General features: G+C 39.5%; 1 protein-coding gene across 2 annotated transcripts in view; it reads left to right on the plus strand.

The window, feature by feature from the left end:
* The window catches only part of aup1 (AUP1 lipid droplet regulating VLDL assembly factor), a 40,168-nt gene that overhangs the window by 1,548 nt on the left and 14,030 nt on the right, over positions 1 to 24,590 (plus strand). The window contains exons 1-5 of one of the 2 annotated variants that reach the window (XM_060927918.1): positions 7,326 to 7,587; positions 8,012 to 8,149; positions 18,368 to 18,518; positions 20,285 to 20,475; positions 21,109 to 21,181. In XM_060927918.1, the coding sequence (XP_060783901.1) occupies positions 7,502 to 7,587; positions 8,012 to 8,149; positions 18,368 to 18,518; positions 20,285 to 20,475; positions 21,109 to 21,181 (639 nt within the window). In that variant the 5' untranslated portion in view covers positions 7,326 to 7,501. Of the gene's footprint in view, positions 1 to 7,325; positions 7,588 to 8,011; positions 8,150 to 18,367; positions 18,519 to 20,284; positions 20,476 to 21,108; positions 21,182 to 24,590 lie in introns of those variants that run through there. The other variant, XM_060927919.1, reaches the window with a different exon arrangement.

Consider the following 24,590-nt stretch of genomic DNA (forward strand, 5'->3'; position numbering starts at 1 on the left):
GGGCACATCGTTGGCAAAACATAATTCTTAATGCAGACGGTTGCCTTGAAATTTCAAGTATTCTCAACTATTTTTTTTTTACAGTGTAGTTTGGAGTGGCTTAAAACCTGTTAGCTGCTTCAGGTGAAAAATGTTTCGACTTGAAGCTATTTTTTATGCAAGTTATATCGAATTAAAGTGGCATGTACTTTCCATAACATTATAGCTTCAGGTCGGTTACATGGGCGCCCCAGAGAAGACCTTAAGGGTTGTTTTACAATCAGGGTACAAAGTTTGTGTCACAGGGGTCCAAAATTCAAATTGCTTCAAACTGGTTCTTCTACCAGTTTTTAAGTGAAGGACAAGTTAAAGAACAGATTTCAGGTAATTTTTTGACATGTGTGTATGGTAGTTTTGTGTAATCTGCTATAAGATGGGAGAAACAAATGAAGTGATTCTCGGAGAGGACTTTTTTTTTTTTTTGGACAATTCAGAATCCACTACTTCCATAGTGCTTTTAAATATAAGGCTGTAAGCTTTGTGTTAGTTGTCTCTAATATTTATGTCCCAATAGCTTGACCACATTTTAGGATGAAAATAATCATTTTAGATATGTTATTTTATATTGAAAAATTAGCTGTCTCGGAGAGGACATTTTTTTGACACAATTACATACTAATTTGATCAAAATAGTCTGAAAACTAACACTACGTTCACACTGCAGGCTGAAGTGACTCAAATCCGATTTTTTCGCCCATAAGTGACCTGTATCCGATCTTTTATTGACAATATGAACGACACCGATCCGATTTTTTCAAATCCGACCCAGGCCGTTTGGATATGTGGTCCTAATTCCGATTCCTATCCGATCTTTTCATATGCGACTTCAGTCTGAACCGCCAGGTCGCATTCATCCGACTTACACGTCATCAACAAGCCACAAACGTCACTATTCTGCGCTGAAGTAGGCGGTGGGTCTCTCAAAAAAAAGTTACAACAACATGGCGCATGACATCAATGCGACTCCGCACCCACACGTTTCTTTGAACGGAGGTTGCAGTCACTACCCCGGAGAACGCCTGAGCCAAAACCCTTGCCCTCTTCCTTCTCAACCTCCTCCTTAACATCAGGCTATTGTGCATGTTCTGGCTCCGTCTCAACAACTGCATCATCGCCAGGTACTCCATGCTGGCTACTGTCATACACAGGAAACTTTAGGTTACTTCCGTAAACACTGGCCATGCTCACTGCGTGTGACGCATGCGGAACACTTTTAGGTCGCTTTTCGTTCATACTGAGGATCACATACAAGTCGCATATATTTGTTAATGTGAACGACCTCACAAAAAAAATCGGATTTCACAAAAAAATCAGAATTGAGCATTAAGCCTTGCAGTGTGAACGTAGTGTTACTGGCATTCAACATTAAAACTTAACTATGTTTCCAATGATATGGAACCAAATATTTGTTTTATGGTATAAAGAATGATGTAAGTGCATCCCTTTTGGAGCTACCTGTGGTCAAAAAAGCACTTTTTCTAAATGACACGAGTAATTTTGCTAAATATGACATATATTGCCATACATGCACCAAAAATAATGTTATCACCAATTTTTTTTGCATGGTAAATAGAGCTATCACAGGGCTACAATAAACAGCCAAGTTTATTTAGTTAAGCCTTTTGATATTGAAGATAATAAGTGTTAAATGTGATTTTTAGCTTGCGTGCCCTGATTGTAAAACAACCCTTAATCCACAGCACAGTAATTCAGGTGTGTTGGCTGTCTGCCTATAAGGAGAACTGATTCGTTTGTATTGAATCACTTTTTGATTCCTTTATAATATACAGTACACTGTATGGGTGGCAGTCTGGGGAAAACCCTTCCTATAGTCAAATTTGGACACTTTCTACTGGACATACTTCTGTAAATTACATGTTCTCCAGGACTGAAAATTTTTTTCCTGTATGTCAACCACAAGCAAGTTATAGGATTTTAAATTTACCACTAAACGTGAGACAATTTCATTTATTCACTCCAGTTCCATTGAAAGATGCCCTGCTTACCTCTATTTATAATGTAGTCTACTGAGCAAAATTATTGGAGTGTTTACTGTAGGCGTGCAACAATAAAAATCAGTTATTCGATTAAGAATATTTCTACTACACTAGAAAGCACTAGAAAAGACCTTTAAAATGATGCATGAACCAACTATGACAAATATTAAGAAAATTATGAATTTAATTTCAAAAAATCAAGGGGATTTTCAGCCCTTAATTACACACTAAAACAATAAAAGAACTGTGACCGATATCAACAACTTCCACCTGTAAATGACCATAACTTGCTCCGCCGGCAGCACTTGGACACATTGGTTTTGCTAACGTTAGAAAACCGTGCTAGTCTTTTGATTATGATGAAACTTGGGAGTAATCAAGAAAAATACTTAAGCTATCACTTCTATATGTTTAGAAAATACAACCTACTCACCATTGATGGTAGCAGAAGTCAGAAGATGAGGGTCTACTTCATAAACAATTTTTTCCACTTCCCGTTGTCACATCGCGAAAATTCGAGAACCACGAGGTTACTGAGAATGCTGACTACGTTATCAGTATTTGTGTACTGGGGAAATCCGCATGGGAATCAATAACATAGAAAGCAAAGACCAAAACGCAACGCATGAGTAGCCACTGCAGGCCGCTAGCGGTAGGCAGAAACAATACAAGCGCTATGCAGGTCATTGTAGTGTAACTATTTACAGTATTGGCACAAAATATGGAAACGCCTACCAAAATGACAAAAACAACACAATTTAACATTTTGTTCTCAAGTTCTCTTAACAAAGTAAACATTTTCATAACAAACAAATGTTACAAGTAATCATTATAAAATATTATCAATATTTGGAATGGATCCCCTTGACTCTATGAAGTGCACTGACACGATCAGGCATGCTATCATAAAGTTTTATGAATAAAATCAAGTGGAATTGATCTCCATATGTCTTTCAGTACTTCCCAGAGCTGTGGCAGGTTTGAAGGAGCCTTTTTCACCTTCTCTTGCTCTATGTAGGTCCAGACTCACTCAATTATATTCATATCAGAACTTGGGCTGGCCAATCAAGAATTGTCAAGCTGCCATCTTGTTCTTTGTTTTGTAAATACTGGTTAACCACCCTGGATGTGTGTTTTGGGTCATTATCTTGCTGGAAGATAAAGTTGTTGCCAATGAGAGCTCTTCCAGAAGGCACAGCATGAGGGATAAGGATTTGCCTGTACTTGTCAGCAGTGAGGATCCCATCTATTTTGTAGAGATGACCAACTCCATTGTAGGTGATGGCTCCCCATACTTGCAGGGCCCCGCCGCCATGTTTTACTGTGGGAGAAACAGTTTGCCTTGTGTCTTTCTCTCTTTCTGCACCTGGCATACTGTCGCATAGCGTTGCCAAATAATTCAAATTTCTTCATCTGAGAACATGACTCTTTTCCACTGCTCAGAAGTCCAACTCCTGTGAATTTTTGCCCAGTTAAGTCTCTTCTGTTTATTTCCACCTCTCAACAGAGGTTTGCGCACTGACACATGACCTTTGAGGCCTTCTGCTGAGAGCGGCTTCCTAACCAGTCGTGGGGAGACATCCTTGCTTGTAGTATCTTGGAGGTCCTGTGCCAGTTCCTTGCTGGATTTCTTCCTCTCTCATAGGATATAGTCTTGAGGTACTGGACACAAGCTTTAGTCAACTTTTCGTTTTTCTGCCTGAAATGCTCTTGAAGTTCCCAGTCTTCTGGTGACGCTGGAGGCATTTCCAGACAGCACTATGCCCATGTTTACATTAGACCGTATCAGCGGATCATCAGATTAACGTTTTTAAAACGATTAGTGTGCACACAGCAACACCAATACACGATTTGCGTGCACACAGCAACACCAATACACGGATACGCTCGGCTCCGCAGGCATCCTGCGCTCCAAATCACTCCGCCCTGAACAGCGAGTGCCCTCTGGAGGGTGCGCACTCCGGCCCTGCGCAGCTCACAGAGCGCGCGAGTGAAGTGCACAACCAGTGATTCGGGACTGAGCCGCTGTGTGTGAGATCCCAGCGCATATCACTTACCACTTGCAAGTGGAAGGATGGCAAGCCTAAAGACAATCATAACTACACAATGGGCAGTATTTGCATCAGTATTTGCAGTATTTTCATACTTTTATACTCTTTAATGAAAGGTGATACAAGGCAGAAGTCCGCGCCGTTTTTCAGCAGTCGCGTCACATGACCAACGCCAGCGAATCAGGAAGGTGGATGTCACAGTGACGTTGTCCAATGACGACACCAGCTAGAGCTCAGCACAGCGTATCCGCGTATCTCAATGTTTACACAGCACCGGAGCCGACACGATCTGGATTGAATACGTGGACCCTGGCGGATTCCCGTTTCCCGGCGTTTCCAGGCGGTTTAATGTAAACGGACAGTGCATCCGCGAAGAAAACGAGACAGATGCGGTCTAATGTAAACTTGGCCTATGGGTCACACGCAGTTTCTTTGCTATGGCTCGGTATGAATGGCCCTCCTCCCTCAAAATCTTCATCCTAATACGCTGCTCTTCTGTAGTTTCTCTCTCTGGTGCCATTTCTGCCTGTTGCCTGGCTGTGGTCAGAGGATAAATTCTTTTTCTAATGAATTATTTGTAGAGACCACATGATTTAGTTAATAGTTTTCATCTTGGAATAATTAGCATATCATGGTAGGATTGCCCAACAAGGAGTGATTTAAGAAGGTTTTTGGGGCTAAACTAGACAAAAAGAGATACTATTTCCAATATTTTTATGATGTTGCTCATCACAAAACGATGGTCAAAAGTGCTAAATATAGTGTTTTCATGGTTAAAGTATAAAATTGTGGTTAAAAGGTGTCTCTGTACGTTCATAATGTGGTTCAATTGCCTTCAGTGCAGATTCTGATGTCATTTGCACTAAGTATGCAAAATCGATCTTTTCTTAGGTGTTTTTCCATATTTTGTGCCAGTACTGTACATAAGCTGACATTACAAGGAGAACTGATCATCCACATCAGTCTGTTTCATCACCTTAGGGAGGAGCCCACTGTGACATTTGAACACGTGCCTCATCCTCACTCTCTTCACTTGAGTGATATCAGTTTAATGTCATTGGAGAAATTTTCATCAACTATTAGTAGGTGTGTTGGGTGAAGATGTAAATTCAATCCAAATTGCTTGAAATGGGTGTCAGTGAATTCATAATTGAATGCAGAACAACAAAATTTTTACAGAATTAAATTTTGTTTATCCGTTCTTGAGATTACAAATCATAGATTGAAGAAATGGCTTAATTTTTAGAAAGCTGATGTAGTAATATGTAAAAGAATAACATGGTCCAAAATGGGCCTAATTACTGAATGAGATCAAATGTTTTTTCTTTAACTTTTTATTTTTCAAGATATTTACATGGAAATTGGCAGGCACATAAATGTTTGTGTACTGAACACAAAATTTGAAAAATTAATTAACCAATTATGCAAAGAAGTATTTATCATTATATGCAAATTAGGTTAAAAAAAGTTAAATCAGTACACTCAATAAAAGATTATTTCTAATACCCTCTTTGTGCTCTGTAGGCCTTTGTATTTCTCAAAAGCAGGGCCTACTAGTGTTTATATTAAAGAATATAAGCGATTCTTAGGCCATCCTTAAAAAAAAATCCGTTTCCTGTCCACCGGGTGAGCAAAAAAATTTTCAGTAGGGAGGGAGGTTTTTTTTTTTTATTTTATTTTATATATGTATATGGATGGATAAGAAATCGCAATGCTGTTTGCTTTTTCTTTCAGAACTTTATTACAAAAGCAGACACATTTAATAAAATGACAGTTTAATCAACTGAAACTTGTACAAAAACTAAGTTAGCATTTTAAATGCTGACTGCAACATTTGCAAAACTTTTACAAAGGTACTTAAAATGTCTGACACACGGATTTTTTGTAGTTCTAAATCGACCGTTAGGCCTAGTTCGGATGAAATTACACTATTAAAATGATCACTGAATGATTTGTTTTTCTGAATCTTTACTATTTTGTTGTTCGCTAGAATACCATTTTGCGATTTCACACTTAAGCAAATGTTTGAAAACTCCGGATCTCCTTCCATCATGGTGGCTGCCATTTTTTTGTGCCGCACGGCGCATGCGCAGAGCTGATTCAATTCTATATTCTGCGTGGAATGCAGGGCTTTCCACAAGCGCCGGCTGCCGGCCATACAGCCGACTACACAATTAAGTCCAGCCGGCTACTTTAATGACTATTTTTGTAGCCCACAGGCTCTAAATATTAATTTTCGATTTTAATAAAATTAAATGTTTATCTAACGGACTGACAATGTCAAACTGAACCGCACTCATTTAAGTTGTGATTCGCGTTGTTTGTACCGATAATAACCACAAATTCCCCGCCGACTTCGTTGATCAAGGGAGAGTAACTCATCCGCGGCCCTGACATGCGGTGTGTGCGTGCGCACTCGGCGGAGGCAGTAGTGTGTCGGGGCTGTCGGAGGCGACATCGAAGGGAACAGAAGCAGAGATAACGCTTATTTTGTCTCCGGTAAACCAGTCTTCTCTCGTTCAATTACGTGCTGGCATTAAAAGACACCGTTGGTTGTAAATGAAACCAAACTGAGTCGTTGGAGTGTATTTTCATACACAAATGGAGAAATGTTCGCCGAGTGTTTGTGTAGCCACCAGTGCAGACCGTTGTCGTTGTTGATTCATAGCATGCTCAGCTGCGTGAATGTGTCATGCACCAAAAATAAGAGATTTACAAGCCAGGAACGCCTCATGATGCAATACACAAGAAAAGAAAAGATTTACTGCCATTTTACTTTGTATTTGAGTAAAGTGAATAAATAAATGGTCTGTGGAAAATACAGACCATTTATTTGGTGTGTCGTCCCCCCCCAGCTGGCTACTTATTTGTCATGGCTGGCTAGTATGAGCCTTAGTGGAAAGCCCTGGGAATGCGTAAATGTCAAGTTTGATTTTAGATTTACGAACCCGAAAAAAATGTTGAAAAACCGGCGTTTAAAAAAAAAATTTCAACTGCACAAACGGCACTCACCCGGCTGGTGGACTGGAAACAGAACATTTTTTTAATAATGGCCTTAATATTCACAGCTTTCAAAGCTAACCTCAAAAGCTGTGTGATCCACATCCAATAAACAATTCCAATTAATTGAACTGAAATCGACACTCGCATTTCTGACTTCTGTTTTTTTTAAAATAACATTCTGACCACTACGATCTCAATATTTTTTCATCAGAACAACTCCAGTTATATTCGAAAGTAGTTATTTACATCAGCTTGATTTGAAAAAATAAGTAGGTAAAGCTATGAAAACTCACTTCAGAGTCTCCCGTGAATCATAACATCAAAACTAGCAGATGGAAAATTTTGCTGAATATGCCATCAGAAACACTGAGAGCTAGAGAGCATCCCTATAGGGTTTATTGATTGACATTCATGAGTAATCCATTCGGAAAACCATCAGAAGAGAGCCTGACCACTTTCCCCTCACTCAGAAAGCACTGGCAGTTTCCCAACGTCATGTGAGTTGAGTGTACTCTGTTGTACCAACTTCAGTCTGCCATTACTCCCAAAGTACTGAACAGATCTTAATGAGATTTCTTTGGAAAGCGGAAATTATAAGCTTTTTAATAAGTATTCACAATAGAAAATATTCAAAAGTTAAGCAATAACAGATTTGGGAACTTAGATGGTTGTCTGCATGCACAATTTTCACACCACGGCCAGCGAGTGTCTGATATTCCTAGATTTCAGTTGGAATAGGTGCACAGCTAGTATAAGAACTGAGTTATTGAGAGACAGCAGAAAAAAAAAAACAAGCAGTGCAAAATCAAGATGGCAGAAGTAATTTAAATAAAAGTAGGGATGTGCCACTCCAGTCCTGAGTATTTTCTCCCTGATTTTTATTTAAATATTTTTTATTAATGACCAAAATTTTCTTTGTAGGTTGCCAAGTGATGGTCTGATCCTGATGCTGCTGCTGCTGTACACCCCGGTTGGCCTATGTTTAATGTTACTACGTATATTTATAGGTGTTCATATATTCCTCGTGAGTTGTGCACTTCCTGACAGTTTTGTAAGAAGGTAAGTAGAAAAGCACAAACAGATTGTTTTTGAACTTGTGTCTAGATTATCCAATATTGATTTGTCCTTGATTGTGATTTTTAAAAAATCCTACAAGTGACTGTGCATTTTCTAATCATTTTCCAAATAGTTTGTCCACATGGCCAACATTTTTCCTTGTTCTGCTCTTCACGTTTGAACACATCTGGAATATATAATATATAAAGGCATATTTACAAACTTTCTAATTATCATTGCCATTATAATAATTTTAAATATTGGAGTATTTTTTGTTTTTTTAGTCTTTTTAGGTCAAAATGTTAATTTTTAATGGCATCCCTTTATTTAAGTGATTGTTATATATCTAGGTACTTATTCAGGAATTTGCTGAGCTCCCATTTTACTGAGCAGAGAAACAAATTAATTTATGTTTGAGGGAGAATTTGTACTAGCATACTCTGCTGTTAAATTGCAGAGCTCCTATGTAGAATGCCTAAAGACTGGCAGGTCTGGTCATACAATATAATTAGACTAAACATCACTGGATATTGTGGCAGCATATTTTCATGCTGGGATAATAAAATCCTGATCACACAAGTTTAGAATGCTCAAAGGTCCCTAAAACGTACATGCACAGGAATCTGGAAACTGACCTCCAAGCTTTGCTGGCAGTTCTCAGGAACTCTACTTATTTATATAGCAGATATTTTGAGTTTTGCTATAATGGAGTCATTGCAGTTTGTGTTACTAAGTTATATTTACAGCTGGGACAGATATTTTATCATAGAACTCAAAGTTCACATGGTTTAATAGATGTTTTGTTTTATTAGGATCCCCATTAGCTGCAGCAGATCTGCAGCTATTCTTCCTGGGGTCTGAGACATAGTATACAATACATTACAACAGATGTTACAACAAAAAATTAAAAACAGACCAATAAAGGTACCATCGTAGAAAAATAAAAAGAAATGAAACTAACAAAATTATACCACAAAATATACTTTGTATGTATATTGTACTTTGTATGCATATGTATATAAATGTACTTTGTATGTGTATGTATACCTACAGCGCCCTCCATGATGACTGGCATCCCTTGGAAAGATTAGTAAAAATGTTTTTTTTTAATCCACATTTTGATAAATTCGCTTCATCTCACACTGAATAAATGAGAAAAATCCTACCTTGAATTGAAGTAAATTTATTCAAAGAAAAACAAATCCAGCATCAAGAAATGATTATTTTCAACAAAAACACGTGCCACTATTATTGACACTTCTGGGAGTCACAATGTAACTGAAGTATGTTTCCCATTTAAACTGTATATTTCTGAGTTGACTGGAGTGTGTAAGAACATTCAAGCTGTAATCCATGACTTCCTGATTAACTGGGATACAAATACGAGGTGACAAAGGCCAAATTCCCTTGTACCCCTTTTCCACCAAATCAGTTCCAGGGCTGGTTCGGGGCCAGTGCTGGTGCTGGTTCACAACTCGTTCAACTTGCGAGCCAGCTGAGAACCAGTTTGCTTTTCCATAGCTCGCGGTGCTAAGGGAAGCCACGTCAGTTACGTCGCTGTATACGTCCGTTACGTCGCTACGTTTGCATAAACCTTGGTGTGAATATCAAAGCAAAAACAACACGGAAGAAGCAGCAGCAACAACAATAATAATAATAAAAATAATGGATGTCTTGGCGTTTGTACAGCTGCTGCTTCTCGTCGCTTAAAAATGGCGATCTTTCGCGGTCTTGTTATTGTTGTTGGTCTTAACAACTCCGCCCCCCCCGCTGACATAAGCGGTTCTTTCCTCTGGCCCAGCAGAGAGTTGGTGCGAGCCTGGAACCGGTTTTTCTGGCCCCAGAGCCAGTTTCTTGTCAGTGGAAACAGAAAACCCGGTTCCAAACTAAGCACTGGCCCCGAACCAGCCCTGGAACTGCTTTGGTGGAAAAGGGCCTTAGTCATTCATCAACATGGGAAAGATAAGAGAACATTTGTACCAAATGACAAAGTATGTTGACCTTCATAAGTCAGGGAATGGTTATTTAAAAAAAAAAAAAGAGCTGCTTGCCCAAAAATGCCCATTTCTACTGTTAGGACAGTAGTTAAAAAAAAAAAAAGTGGACATCACCTGGAACTGTTACAAACTTGCTTGGAAGAGGACCAAAGTTTATTTTGCTCCTAACGTGCAGTGAGGAGGATGGTAATAGAGGCAAAAAAAAAAAGGATTACTGTTGAATTACAAGAAAAAGTAAAATCTTAGGGTTTCAAAGTCTCCAAAATCATCATCAGATGCCAAAAGATTATTTGAAAGGTCTTCCAGAAAAAAGGCTTTTGTCAGTTAACCACAAACATTAAGCACCTGAAGTTTGCAAAATGCTACTACAACTTTGACTGCAACCGTGTTCTATGGTCTGATGGAACAAAAATGGAGCTTTTTGGCAATAAACACTCAAGACGAGTTTGGTGTAAAAAGAAGGATGACTATAATGAAAAGAACCTGATCCCAACTGTAAAATGTTGGAACTTCTGTGTGTTTTGGGGCTGTTTTTCTTCCAAAGGCCCTGGAAACCTTGTTAGGGTGCATGGCATCATGGACTCCATGAAACACCAGAGCATTTTAACTCAACATCTGGCTACCTCTGCCAGGAAGCTAAAACTGGGTCATCATTGGATCTTCCAACAGGACAATGATCCGAAGCACATGTCCAAATGAACGCAAAAAAAAAAATGGTTTAGCTGACCACAGAATCAAGCTTCTGCCCTGGCCATCTCAGTCCCCTGACCTGAACCTCATTGGAAACTTGTGGGTTGAGCTGAAGAGGAGCGAGCACAGGAGAGCCGAGGACCCTGAATGATCTGGAGAGATTGTGTAAAGAGGAATGGTCTCAGATGCCCTGCTTTGTATCTCAAACCTTATAAACTGTTATAGGAGAAGAATCAGTGTTTTTATTGATAAAGGGTTTTATGTATTTATTTATTTTTGAAAATTATTTCATGAGGGTTTTTTTTCTCTGAATAAAATTTTCAAGTAAAGGTTAGATTTTTCTCCCTTTTTTTCCCCCCAGCTACTTCACCAAAAGGTGGATTGATTTTAAAACCCATTTTACTAATCTTTACAGGGGTGCCAGTAATCACGGAGCCTACTGTTAGGTATGCAACCATCAGATCATATGTGAACTGTCAGTTCTATGGTAAAACATTTGTCCCAGCTGTAAATATAACTTAGTAACACAAACTTCATTGACACTGTTCCAGCAAAGCTCAAAATATCTGCTATATAAATAAGTACAGTTCCTGGGCCAAGAATCATGGAAGGCACTGTGTATGTGTGTTTGTTTATAAATAAAAACACACAATTTCTGTTAAAAGTTTACATATAGGGACATGAATGTTATGGCAATATTGGGCTTTTGGTGATTTTTTTTTTTTAAACTGTTTCTGTGGCGGAATGATTGTATAGCATCTTTAATAGAAGAAAACAAAAATGTAGTGCACAAATGTAAATTTATTTTTGGCTTTTTGAAATCGATATTTTGAATAATCAAAATTGTATTTACAGGGTCAAAAATTTACATACAGCATACTTAATGTTTTGGTTAAATGTACCTTGGTGACCAGATCCTTTTCTGGCAGAGTTCTGGTTGGATATTTGACCACTCTTCTTTGTGAAATTTGGTAGGGTTCAGTTAACGTGTGTGTTTTTGATTGGGTTGAGGTGAAAACTTGTTTTAAGCTTAATGTTGGCCTGCTTTGTCCATTCCACAACAAACTCTGGTGTGTATTTGGGTCATTGTCCTGTTGGGACACCCAACTCAAAGTTTTTGATGGTTCGAGGTTATGCTGAAGGAGGAGGTAGACAACCTCCTTTATGGTTCCATCCACTTCATGCAATGCATCAGTTCCACTGGCAGCAAATAGTCCCAGAGCATGATGCTACCACCACCATGCTTGACAGTTGGAATGGTGTACCTTTGGTCATTATGGTCAAACAACTCAAGCTTTGTATCATTTGACCATAAAGCCTCTGACTAGAAGGCTTTTTTGTCCATGTGCTCAATTGCAAAATTTAAGACCAAAGTATTCTTACGTGGACATGACTTCACGCAATGTGGATGTGCACATGGGTGTCCCCAAAATATACTCGATTTTCTGCTGAACATGTACGCATCTCTGAATGCATGCACACTAGGGATGACGAAAACTAAAAAAAATCTTGACCGACTACCGAGCCTCATTAGCCGGTTAAAGTCGGTTAACCTATGAGTTTAAAATTCTAGAATTGGAATTACAGTAAATCCTCTAATGCTGGCCTGTATTCCATTACTGGCCGGGACTCTAATATTGGCCGGTCTCGCTGTCGGAGGAGGTAAATAATGGCCGGACTCTAATACAGGCCGGGGCTATAACCAACGATGTTTCTGAGATCATAGTGGCCTTACACAATCGTTCCGATCTGAAAGACAATTGTGATCAGTGGCGCCGCCAGGCGTATGGCCGTACGCACTAGGCGTACCTTGGGGAGAGAGATTTTTTTTTTTAATTATAATTGTTACCTGAATGCTTTGGCAATGCAACATAATTTGAGAAAGAGAGAGAAAGAGAGAGAGAGACGTGTGTGTGCCGGCGCATTTGTGTGCTTCAGGAGTGGGCGGGGTGTGCGTGACCAAGAAAGCTCATTGGTCAATGCAGATATACTTTTCTTGCACCACTGAGCTTCTCTCCAGTTTTGAGAAACGGAGACAGACAATCGTCAGTAGTCAGAGCTTGTGCGAGAATTTATTGAGAAGCGAGTCAAAAATGAGTAAACGAACCCTGAAACAAACGAGCTTGTTTCAGACTTTTACGAAAAAGTCCAAAAGCAGTGATCCAGGGGTGTCATCTGCTTGCCAGTCCTCTCCAGTATCAGCTAGTAACACGGCACCGGCAGCTTCCACTCCTCCGCAACCTAGCAGCAGTACGCTGCAGCTGGATGCTAGCTCAGTTCCTTTGAGGGAATTGCCTTCATCTACCTCTGAGTTTGAAACTAGCCATACATCCAGTGAATTTCATATAAGAACACCTACATCTCCCCATGTCCCTTACGATCAGAAGTAGATGGTTGCTCCACCTTGCTGACAAATGAGCCATCAGATAGCTTTACTAATGAGCCACGAGTCAGCCCGCTATCACTGACATCAGATTTATCAGACATAGGGAAACTTCAACCAGATGCCTTAAAATGTGCACCGGACTCTGTAAAGCTCAATGTCCTACAGAACCGCTTCAAACCAGACAGAGGGTGGGTGGCTCCTTCTACTCTGATTTTCGGTAAACTCAGAAAAATACCCGAGGAGTTTTTCAACGAGTCTATGTACCCCATGTTGCGCTACAGTGTGTGTCAGAGTCGTGCGTGCGGTAGTGCTGAGCAAGTTCACTAGATTCTAATCGAGGCTATAAAGAGTTTATTGTTTATTGTCGTGTGTCACCGGCCTATATTAGAGGATTTACGGTAGTTCACATATGTTGTTCAAATATCAGCCTGTGTTCATGGAAGGCTAATAAATGAACCTATTTTATAGGTTCAAATAGACACAAAATCTCGTTTTTATTCATTCCACTGGTAGTCTGTTTTGCTCAAATAGAAATAGAGGCCTGCCTCTAATTCTGGCCTCCTTCCAATAATGGCCTGGACCAAGATGCACTTGAGTGAAATAAAGGCCCCGGCCTATATTAGAGGATTTACGGTATTAGAATCTATTCTAAATCGAACCGCGAGCATCTGCACATTCAGTCCCAGTCGCTGCCCTCCACTCACATTACCTTTTCTACAGCGCGAAACATTTAGTCAAACGCGGCACTGATGTCGAGGGGTTTGTATTGGAGCGGAGGACAAATGGCTCCAGCTTAGAGACAGTTTCAGTTGGCCATGATGGCGTTGAAAATAAAGTCAAGTGCTAGAAGAAGTACATAACATTCAGTGATGGGAATAACGGCGTTAAAATAAAGGCTGTTATAACGCCGGTTAATCTAATTAATTAGCTACAATCGTTATAACGCCGTTACCGATATCAACACGCCATTACTGCATGGTATTGAAGTTGCTCTGAAGCCGTCACCGACTTGGCTCACAGACATAAAAGCTGCATTTGTCACTCCCCCTCCAGACACCGCTGTCATTTCATTCTCTCCCCTTCCCTCCAAAAGTCGGCATCTGCGCCTTTAGTTTGTGTGGAGAGATATGATCTGCAATAACATGCATTGTTGGCTACAGACCGAAACATACTTTCAGAATGCACTGGCCAAGGCAGGACTAAACTCGATGTGCCTTCTAATAATAATTAAAAAAAAAAAAAAAGAATAGTAATTTGTAAGCTAAAAAGTCTAGCCTGATACTTTTTTTATTTTTCACAAATAAAGTCAACTTCTGTCAAGGGTCACACAAAAAACAGTTGTTCTTGGAAATACATAGGCTAACAAGTTAACAGGTTTAAACAAGTTGAAATAGAAAACACTGTGGTCTACAAAATACCCCACTCCGAAAATCACTCATTTTTATTCATAAACACAAGTAAAATGTAATCCAACACTGAGACTTTTCTTTCGCCGAGTAGCAGCTGTCTTCAACTGGGGCGGGAGGGCGGGACATGACTGAATGGGTGTTTCTGATTTGTCAGCTGTCGTCCTTACACCGCATGGCATGCCCCAAGCGTTTACAACACAGAATTCCAGGTTCTCCGCTCCAAAATCGGCAGCTTCAAAACGATTGATTTTTTTTTAACCGACAACCAAAAAAAAATTAACCAGTTGACGTTGATTTGGTCAACCATCGGTCAAACGGTCATCGGTTAACATCCCTAATGCACACTACGCCTTTACTGAAAACCCATCTCACCTTTTTGAGTATTGAGACTTGAAATCATTCAATAATGATGGATTACAAAAGCAAAGAACATAGTTTGAATAGTAAGCCCCCCAAATAAAATAAAAACAAGAACACAAAAGTCATGCATGGCAGTTTGCAACTCGAGGAAAAAGCTTCTTTGACATTGAACACTGATGTTGAAGGAACGAGAAGATGAGAGGAAGAAAAGTGTTGTTCAGTATTTCGTACTTTGACTAATCTCACCTAATGGATGGCGTATACATGCGCACAGTCTGGGTGTGAGAATTTGTCATGCGCACAGTGTGTGGAACGCATCTGCTGAAGTAACTTGGGCCATTTGTCGAGCTTGAAGGTGTTGATTTTGGAGCAGGGACTTCTTTCTTCAACCTTTCAGTCTATGGCGGTGTAAAACTCACTTGACTGTAGTGTGTTCCAGCAGCTTCCAGTGCATGGCAGACCTGTGTATTGATGCTTCTTGGGTTGTTCCTGACCATCCAAACCAAATGCCTTTCAGCTGAGGGTGACAGTTTGGGTCTTCTTCCAGACCTTTGCAAAGTAGCTGCATCTCCCAATAATGTGCGTACAATTGTATGAACTGAATTTGGAATCTGCAGTTGTTTTAGAAATGGCTCCAAGTGGCAATCCTTAGCTGGGTAAATCTATCCTAGATCTGCCCTGAGCTCCTTGGATGTTCCCATTGTACTGTGTTGGCTAATCCAATGAGTGTTGTCAAACAAACCATTTTACTGGCGGCGCAGAGAAGCTACCAGCTGTAATTAATCATGATCACTATTGGCCCTTTTCCACTACCCTTTTTCAGCTCACTTCAGCCCGACACGGCTCGTGTTTCGACTACCTCAGAGCAGCACGACTCAGCTCGCTTCAGCCCTGCTCAGCCCCCAAAACTCGCACGGTTTTGGAGTGGGGCTGAAGCGAGCCAAACCGAGCCGAGTGGGGCTAGGGGCGTGAGGAGACACTCCCCTGTGCACTGATTGGTGAGGAGGAGTGTTCTCACATGCCCACACACGCCCCGCGAGCACGCTGGGATCTGTAAACACCGTAAACCCGGAAGAAGAAGAATTACGAGAATTTCTGAAGCCTTATGCGCCTCGCCTCATCTATACGCTCTTGCCAGCATCTGTTGGCGTTGTCGGTGACAACAAGCCACAGCACCAAGACCAGCAACACTAACGACTCCATGTCCTCCATGTTTATTGTTTACTATCCAGGTCGTGAGACTACCGCTTAAAAGATCACTGATGTCACTGTTTGCGCCGCCTAATGACATCACGTGACGTCCACCCACTTTCGCTAACTCCACCCAATGTGTCCACCCACTTCCAGTCAGCACGGTTCAGCGCGGTTGTAGTCGAAATGCAACCCCAACAGCCCCACTCAGCTCGACTCAGCCCAACTCAGCACGGCACGGCTCAGCCCGACTCAGCCGCGTTGGTAATGGAAAAGCGGCATAACAGAAAGTTAACAGACATTGTGAAACTTTCAGCACCACTGAATTAATAATCTAACTGGGCGTATGTAAATTTTTGACCCTGTATGTATAATTTTGATGCGGTGTTGATTTCAGAAAACTCAAAATAAATTAACTTGTACACAATTATTATTTTTTTCTGTTAAAAATGTATGTTGTACAATTCTGCCACAGAAAACAGTTGGTCACTGAAAGGCCAATATTGCCATGACATTCATGTCCATGTATGTAAACTTCTGACCGTGTGTGAGAGAGGGATAGATATACTTTTTTTTTTTCCCTTCTCTATGTGCATGTTTAAGTACACCGGTGATGCTCTAACCAACTGAAAACTTTTTTGTGCTTTTGGAACTCTATGTACTCTCTGCAAGTGTTTCATTTTATTTTTTTCGTGGTCCGGTTTCCATCAAATCGTGTGCTCTGATTGGCTCGTGAGTGGTCCGGAATCCTACGATGGACCTTTGGCGACTCGCTCATTCACAACAAACATAGTAGCAATTTTTTGTCAACATTTATTTTTGCATTTCTCTGTATAATAGCATTAATTTTACAGCATGCATAGTGATGATGAAAGTGTTCACAGCGAAAGCAAAAGCACCTGGTTTTGTGTCACCTAGAGCAAGTTTTTTATTTTTGGAAAATTCCGAGCTGACACAGCTTGTCAAACAGGTTTTTGACGAGCTTGTAGCAGGTGTATTCTAAATATGGTTTCCCTTTCGGGCGCTCTCATTTTCTGTTAGAATTTGGTAAAGAAAAAAATATACTAAGTAACTTTAAAAACGCACAATGGAATTCAACACGATATCACTTTAGATCCATGCATATATTTGAAATTTATGATATTGTATGTAATGCACACACATCTTGAAACATTGATAAAGGACATTTATTGTCAAACTCAAGAATTAATTCACAATAAAAAAATTCAAAGTGACAGTTGGTCCATGTTCGGACCGTCATGCTGGAGATTCTGGGTCTGTGTCGTCCAGGGGTCTCAGCAGCAGTGACTGAGGGTGTCAGGAATCTGTCACGGAGGTGAGCTAGCCTGATGTGCTGATCCTGAACTGGCGTCGTGACTCGAGGCTGACCAGGGCGTGGACGATCCCTGGTGCTCCCTGTCTGTCTGTAACTCTGACTCAAACGGGAAATGGTCGAATGATGAACACCAAAGTGCCGGGCGACCTCTGTCTGTGTACTTCCGGCACGCAACATCCTGATGGCCTGTTGATTTTGGCTTAGGCGTGGCATCTTCAATAATGACAATTTTCCCATCATTTCCCCCGGGTATTTATAGGCAAGATTGTGTGTGTACAGTGTATGCAAAATTTGTTTGAAAATTAAAGCCTGTCCATGTCATTGACTACCCGAGTCATATTGTACGTTATTGAGTACAACTCCCTTAAATTCTGATTTGAGCACAGATTTGGAACTTGTTCGGGCGGAACGAAGTTATTTTTCCATTGTGATATATTTCTTTTCTTCTTGAGATAAACTCAGCACGAATTCAGCAAGTTTTATCAATGTGCGTTTTTAAAGTTACTTAGTGTAAATATATTATTTACCAGCTTAAGGTCGGTCTGTATCGTGAAATACCATGACTGAGGTCTTGAAAATACTGACCGAGGCCTCTGGGCTGAGGTCAGTATTTTCAAGGCCGAGGTTACGGTATTTCTAGATACGGACCTCTCAGCTGGTAAACAATTATATATAAAATGTGTGTTTTTGGCTATTTTTTTTTTTTTTTTTTTCAGTTTTGGAGTATGAAGTTTTTTCTGGAGTTCGTGATAGTGTTTCATTGCCATACATTATTGTGTTTATTATGGCTAGGTCAGATGCTTGTCAGCTTTTCTCAATGTAGCTATATCTGTGTCTTTCTTTCCAATTCAGATTTATAGTACGAGTCATGTGCTCTGTGTTGGGCCTGCATGCAAAACAGAACAACCTGCACTTACGGGACAAAAATGTCAAGTTGTACGTCAGCAATCACGTTACTCAGTTTGACCACAACATTATTAACCTCCTTACCTCCTGCCACACTGTGAGTGTCCTCTGTACATCTCCAGTTATTTCCAGAGTGGTAACATAATGCACTCTTGTTTGCTGTTGTGCTCTGTTGTATTGTTTTACACCCAACGCTGACTTTCTGTTACTGTACTCTTAGTGAGGTATTTTATGAACTGTTGTAACTTTTAATTTTAGGTTTGTCAAATTACTATATATAATTTATTTTTTTCTATCTTGAACTTCAATGTGTTTTCTCAATTAGGTTGATTTTCAGATCCATTTAAGCCATTATTTTAGGGGTTAAACCACAGGGGAATGCTGTGGTAGTATTCAAGTACTACCAAGTGATAAATGACATTTAACATGAAAACAATAATGCAGTTTAATTAAACAATAAATGCTTAAAAAGTAAAGGAAAATGGTTTGAACTTTGAGATTTAAATGCCCAAAAGAATAAGCGACTTGAGCTTTAGCACATCCTGTAGTGTGTGTCAGTAAGTTGGAACACATTAGATAAAAGCCTGAAGGATGTGTAATCCATTTACAAGGTCAAATTTGTCTGTTACTCAGTGTCAACATAGTTGTGATACAGGGTGGCAAATTACGGATAAGGGACCTTAACATAAACCAACACTGTTAAACCCAGTCTCAACACCCTTGTCTGGTTCCTCTCAAGACTTCATGTCGTCTCAGAGTTTTTCCTTGCCACGGTTGCCTCAGGCTTGCTCATTCGGGATAATTTTAATAGGGAGGATTTTTAGTTCATATGTTCAAAATCTTTCTGTAAAACTGCTTTGCGACAGCGTCTGTTGTTAAAATCGCTATACAGATAAATTGACTTGCTTGTAACTGACATACAAACAGTATAATGGTACATTGCTAGTATAAATTTATATAAAAGTGACTTCAATATTCATCTTCCTACTAAATAGACACATTTTGTGTTCAGAAAGAAAACCAATCTTTTAGTTCAGTTTAGTCACAAGATTGCTGACTTGGCAGGTATGTGAGCCTGATATAGAGCCAGATGCCAAGATATTTATATTCTGTGACTAAATATTGAATCCATTCAGGGCAGATATCTTATCACTGTCAGTATGATTCAAACAGCATAGTAGTGAGCACTGACTTATTTCCTTACTCTTCGAACCAAATGACAGTCTTGTTAGATTCGCAGAATACAGAATAACTCGTAGTAGTTAACGAATAAGCTTGAAGACAAACAACTGAATAATATGCCAGTAGTTTAAGGAGTTAAGGAATTGGGTTACGAAATGCAGCTTTGAGATCTTTACTGTACAGTGTTCATTTACTTCTGCTCGTTTTGCCATTTTTGTTTATTATATTATCAGTTAAGTATACAATACCAGTCAAAAGTTTGGAAACAGTCATTGCTATGATTAAGTGTCGATACTTTTGACTGCTACTGTATGTGCCAGTCAGTTGGCTTTTGTTCAGTTAAGCACTGTTAGGAATATGGAAAGAGAGATTTTATGGACTATTAAACTCACTTTTAAGAGACAGGAGAAAAAAGTTAAGGAAAAGAGAAACAGATCAAAAGGGGAGAAGAGAGTGAAAAATATGTACACCCGATTAAGTTTCTTTTCCATTTCACACGGTCTACTTTGTTTACTCAGGCGCTTCTGCTTTAGACATATAAACGGTGCAGACTAGGATTGTTTTACCAATGATTGTTTTCAAATTATCAGATAATAGTCCAGTTATACAATAGATAAGCAATACATGCCAAAAAATGGCTGAATCTGACTATTTTTAAATCTCCTAATTATACCTTTCCAGCCATTGTTGGAGGGCCCTTCAGGGTTTGTGTGCTGGGCACGGGGCTTCATGGAGCTGGGCACTGTGACAGGCAGCAGGGCTGAGCTGGCACAGACCCTGCGTGGGTATTGTGCTGTTCCTGGAGCTCTGCCCTTACTACTCTTCCCAGAAGAAGACACAACCAATGGGCGTGCTGCCCTGCTCAAGTTCAGGTGAGCCCATGATGCATACTTAATGTAGAGAACAGTATCAGTGCTGGTTTTTTCCACCATCACTTTTTTTTTTTTTTTTTTTTTTATTATATGAAAACTCCATATCATGAGTCTTATGGTGGAGTTCCAGCCTGTGTCAGGCTGTTTGTCATCTCAGACATAGCAATTGAAAAACCAATATGAATGTGAGAAGAGGGCAGAAGGCTTTCTGTGCTTTGGTAAGGTGTTTGGTGTAAGCACTTGGGTGATTAGAAGCAAACCTGTCCTGGGATGTTTGCCAGGTTCTGAATAAGGTTCCCTGAAGCTTACCTGTCTGGGATCAGATTCATCACCCAGTGTGAAGCTGTGACAGGGAAGGAATGCGTTTGCTAATTACAGCCTCTGTAAGCACAAATAATATCAAATATTTCCATTTCCTATTGGCTGTTCAATTCAGTATCAGATTGAATATTTCATGCACTTTGAATAATTAAATTAGACGCTACTATTATTAGTAGTAGTAACAGCAGTAATAGTAGTTTGACAGTATCACAGATTTAAAAAAAAAATGTGATGACTATTTAAATGTAACCCACTCAAGCATGCTCGCGCTCTCTCTCTCTCTCTTTCTCCTTCCTTCCCAACACCCCACAGCTCCTGGCCTTTCTCTGTGGCAGACACTGTACAGCCTGTGGCCCTGTGGGTGAAGAGGCCCTTCATAGCTGTGGTAAATATTAGCAAAGTATCGTTGTCATAAGTCACCTTGTGGTTTTTAACGTATGACACATTACCAACACAACTTATTGTAAAAGACTTCAAATATTTTGTTCAGTAAAAATACACTTTATACCCAAATGCAGTGAAATAACCATTTTAAAAAAAATATTTTAAGACACTTTGAAGATGTCTCATAGTCACCATCCTCAAAAAAGTAATGATCACATGATCATTAATACTTTCAGTACATAATTGACTGACTGAAACCCAAAGCCATATTCCTTGCACTGGCTTACCAGTCTAGCAGGACAAGTAATCTCTTCTTGATGTCGCTTTTCAAAAATGTGTAATTAAAATGGTGTATCTCTTTTCGCTGTTACATCAAGCTTTGAACAATACAGTAGGAATAAAACATGACAGGCATGTTGATATAGGAAAATAAACCATGCCAGGGTATTGACTCTGTATAATACAGAGGAGCCTGGTTTATATTTCAGGCATGAATTTGCATGTGTGTACAAAAGCGGCATTGTTCACGCACTCGCCTGCCTGTCTTATGTACATCTAGAAGAATAAAAAGCCACATCTGCTATAGTTTGATCATCGGAGGTAAAACATCCCAGTCTGTCCAGTTTGAAAAACAAATTGTAAAAGGTTTCGTAGTTTCATGCATAGCGACATTAAACATACTGTGTCGGAAACGTTCCACCGTCCACTTGATTGTGCTTTTCACCATGTCATGATGTATTCTCCTGCATCTTAAATTGAAAAACTTGAAAAAAGAAATTCAAAAGTATTTGCTAATCTAGAAAATCTAGAACACTGGTACTTTGAAGGCTATGTTAGAGGTTTTTAAAATTCAAATACGAGCCATAATAGGAAAAGCAGTTAGTGTTTAGTACTCAGTAATTGTCTATAATAGCACGTGTTGAAGTTGCTGACTGCAAAGTTGAATTCTGGGCAAAATGTTTTATTGTTGGAGTTTCGAGATGTTTCGCTGCTGCACACACTATGTCTAAAATGTTTTGCCAAGATAAAAGGCATCCTGCATTTTTTATGGTTCCAGAGATTGCTAAAGCAAGTGAGCAACAAGATCACATGACCACCGTGGTGGTTTTTTTTTTTTTTAAACCTACTTTTAACCAAAACAAATCGGCTTGGGCAAACATGGCAGACTCCACTCTCCCGTCAGTTAAAAACCAGCGGGGAAAAAAGGAAATCCTGCCTAGTGAGTGCAACTGCAAGATGGAGCAAGGTTAGATGACTTGTCATGGACAGATAACTAAATCATTCTAGTTAGCACTTGGCTATCTTAGCCTTAGAATGCATGGGCTCGACTCCACGGTAGCAAGTATGGAGTCATAGGGGCCTTTCACATGTCATTGTAACTGCAGATTTGTTTATCTGGCCAAGCTTTGTGTTTGACAATGACTGGCACAATTGTATGTGAGTGATTGTAAGCCCAATTCAGTAAACATCTACAGATAACCTTGTAGAAGTTATATCGAAAAGAACAATGCCAGAGACGTGTAGTGCTTTTGACTGTAATAACAGATGTAGAGATAAACCTGGTTTAACTTTTCACCGCTTCCCATTGAACCCAGAAAGATGGGAAAAATGGTGAGTTGAAGTTAAATGGGAAGACTGGATGCCAGCAAAGCATTCCAAGGCTTAATACTGTTAATTCCATTAACAGTAGTCCGACTGTCCAGGAAAACCAAATGTTTGGTCTGGACTAGGGATGTTAACCGATGACCGTTTGACCGATGGTTGACCAAATCAATGTCAACCAGTTAATTTTTTTTTGGTTGTCGGTTAAAAAAAAAATCAATTGTTTTGGAGCAGAGAACCTGGAATTCTATGTTGTAAACGCTTGGGGCATGCCATGCGGTGTAAGGACGACAGCTGACAAATCAGAAACACCCATTCAGTCATGTATGAGAAGAAAACAGTAAATCAGAAAGCTGCGCACATTTGCGCAGCTTTGATTTACTGTTTTCTTTTCATACTTCCTATGAAGCTGCGCAAACGTGCGCAGCTTTCTGATTTACTGTTTTCTTCTCATACTTCCTATGTTTCATGGACTGTAACGGCATTTGCTTATTTAGTAATTTTAATACAGAATTTACTCTGATGAAATTATTCAGACATTCCAACGCCCACCCCCCCTAAAAAAAAAATCGGATCTGCACGATTCAGCCATGAAAAAGGCGGCATCTGCCAAAAGGCGCGCCCTTTGCATCCCTGTTTAAACTCATAGGTTAACCGGCTAACGAGGCTCGGTGGTCGGTCAAGATTTTTTTTAGTTTTCGCCATCCCTTGTCTGGACAAGTCAAATCTGCACCTGCCTGTCCAGTGGGATGAGTTAAAAATTTGTTGAAAATCACCATGTTTAAAACAATTATTCAAGAGTTACATCGGTAAAGTTCAAACAAAACTAGTTCAGTCACCTCGATCTGGTGGTGTGTACAAAATTCTGGGGAAGCAGAGTATGGCAAATGCATGTGTAAAAATAACCACGTTGCAATATCTAATTATAAATTATTAGACTTGGAATTCATCAAAATCGGAGAAACGGCGATTAAATACCCCAGTAAAATAAATGTGCTGAGCATTTCCATTCATTCATTGTATTTTTCTTTTGTATGGTACACATTAACGATCACAAATGTCATAAAATACTTCACGGGAATTTTAAGACAATGCCAAACTCCCTTACGGTTTGTTTTCATTCACTGTGATTGTCACCCTTATCATGTCCAGCTTGCTTTCTTTCAGTTTCATTTTGTCGAAAGTAAGTGAAAAAGACGACAATTCCAACTCTTAAAATTGCATATCACGTTGGGTATGCACCATAATGGGGCATTGGATAGTTTTTGTTTATTGGATAGTTATTGTTTAATTTTTTGTTAAAGTTGGAGTTTTATTGAAAAATTATAGATCATTAAAGCATAATGATTTATCATAACTATACCTCTTTTTTGATAACCGCTTTCTTGTCATTGAACTAGTAAATACATGGTAATAAAAAGGTTATGGTCAGGGCAAGTGAAAAATCTTGCTGCTTGTCCAACTGGACAAATAGATTAAAAAGTTAATGTTGAGCCCTACATTCCCATGTATGTGGAGAACATTTTATATCAGGTTGGTATGAAGGCGCTGTGCAATGTTAAAATGTATATGTGGATGTGGGCTTTGGATACGATATATTTTATTAGACCTAATGTTTGGCTAGACTAGCAGCATGTTTATGTACTGATAATGTAGATGAGATTAAACACCATAAAATACATGCTACATCTAGGCCCTGGCTTGTTTATTACTATTAGAAGTCCATGGTTGAGCTTACCTTTTGTTATAATACTAAATAGCTATATCTGAACAGGCTTGGTTCATATACTAAATACTACATCCTATAC

Source organism: Neoarius graeffei, chromosome 8 (genome assembly GCF_027579695.1).
Source record: "Neoarius graeffei isolate fNeoGra1 chromosome 8, fNeoGra1.pri, whole genome shotgun sequence".
In the NCBI taxonomy this organism is placed as follows: Eukaryota; Metazoa; Chordata; class Actinopteri; order Siluriformes; family Ariidae; genus Neoarius; species Neoarius graeffei.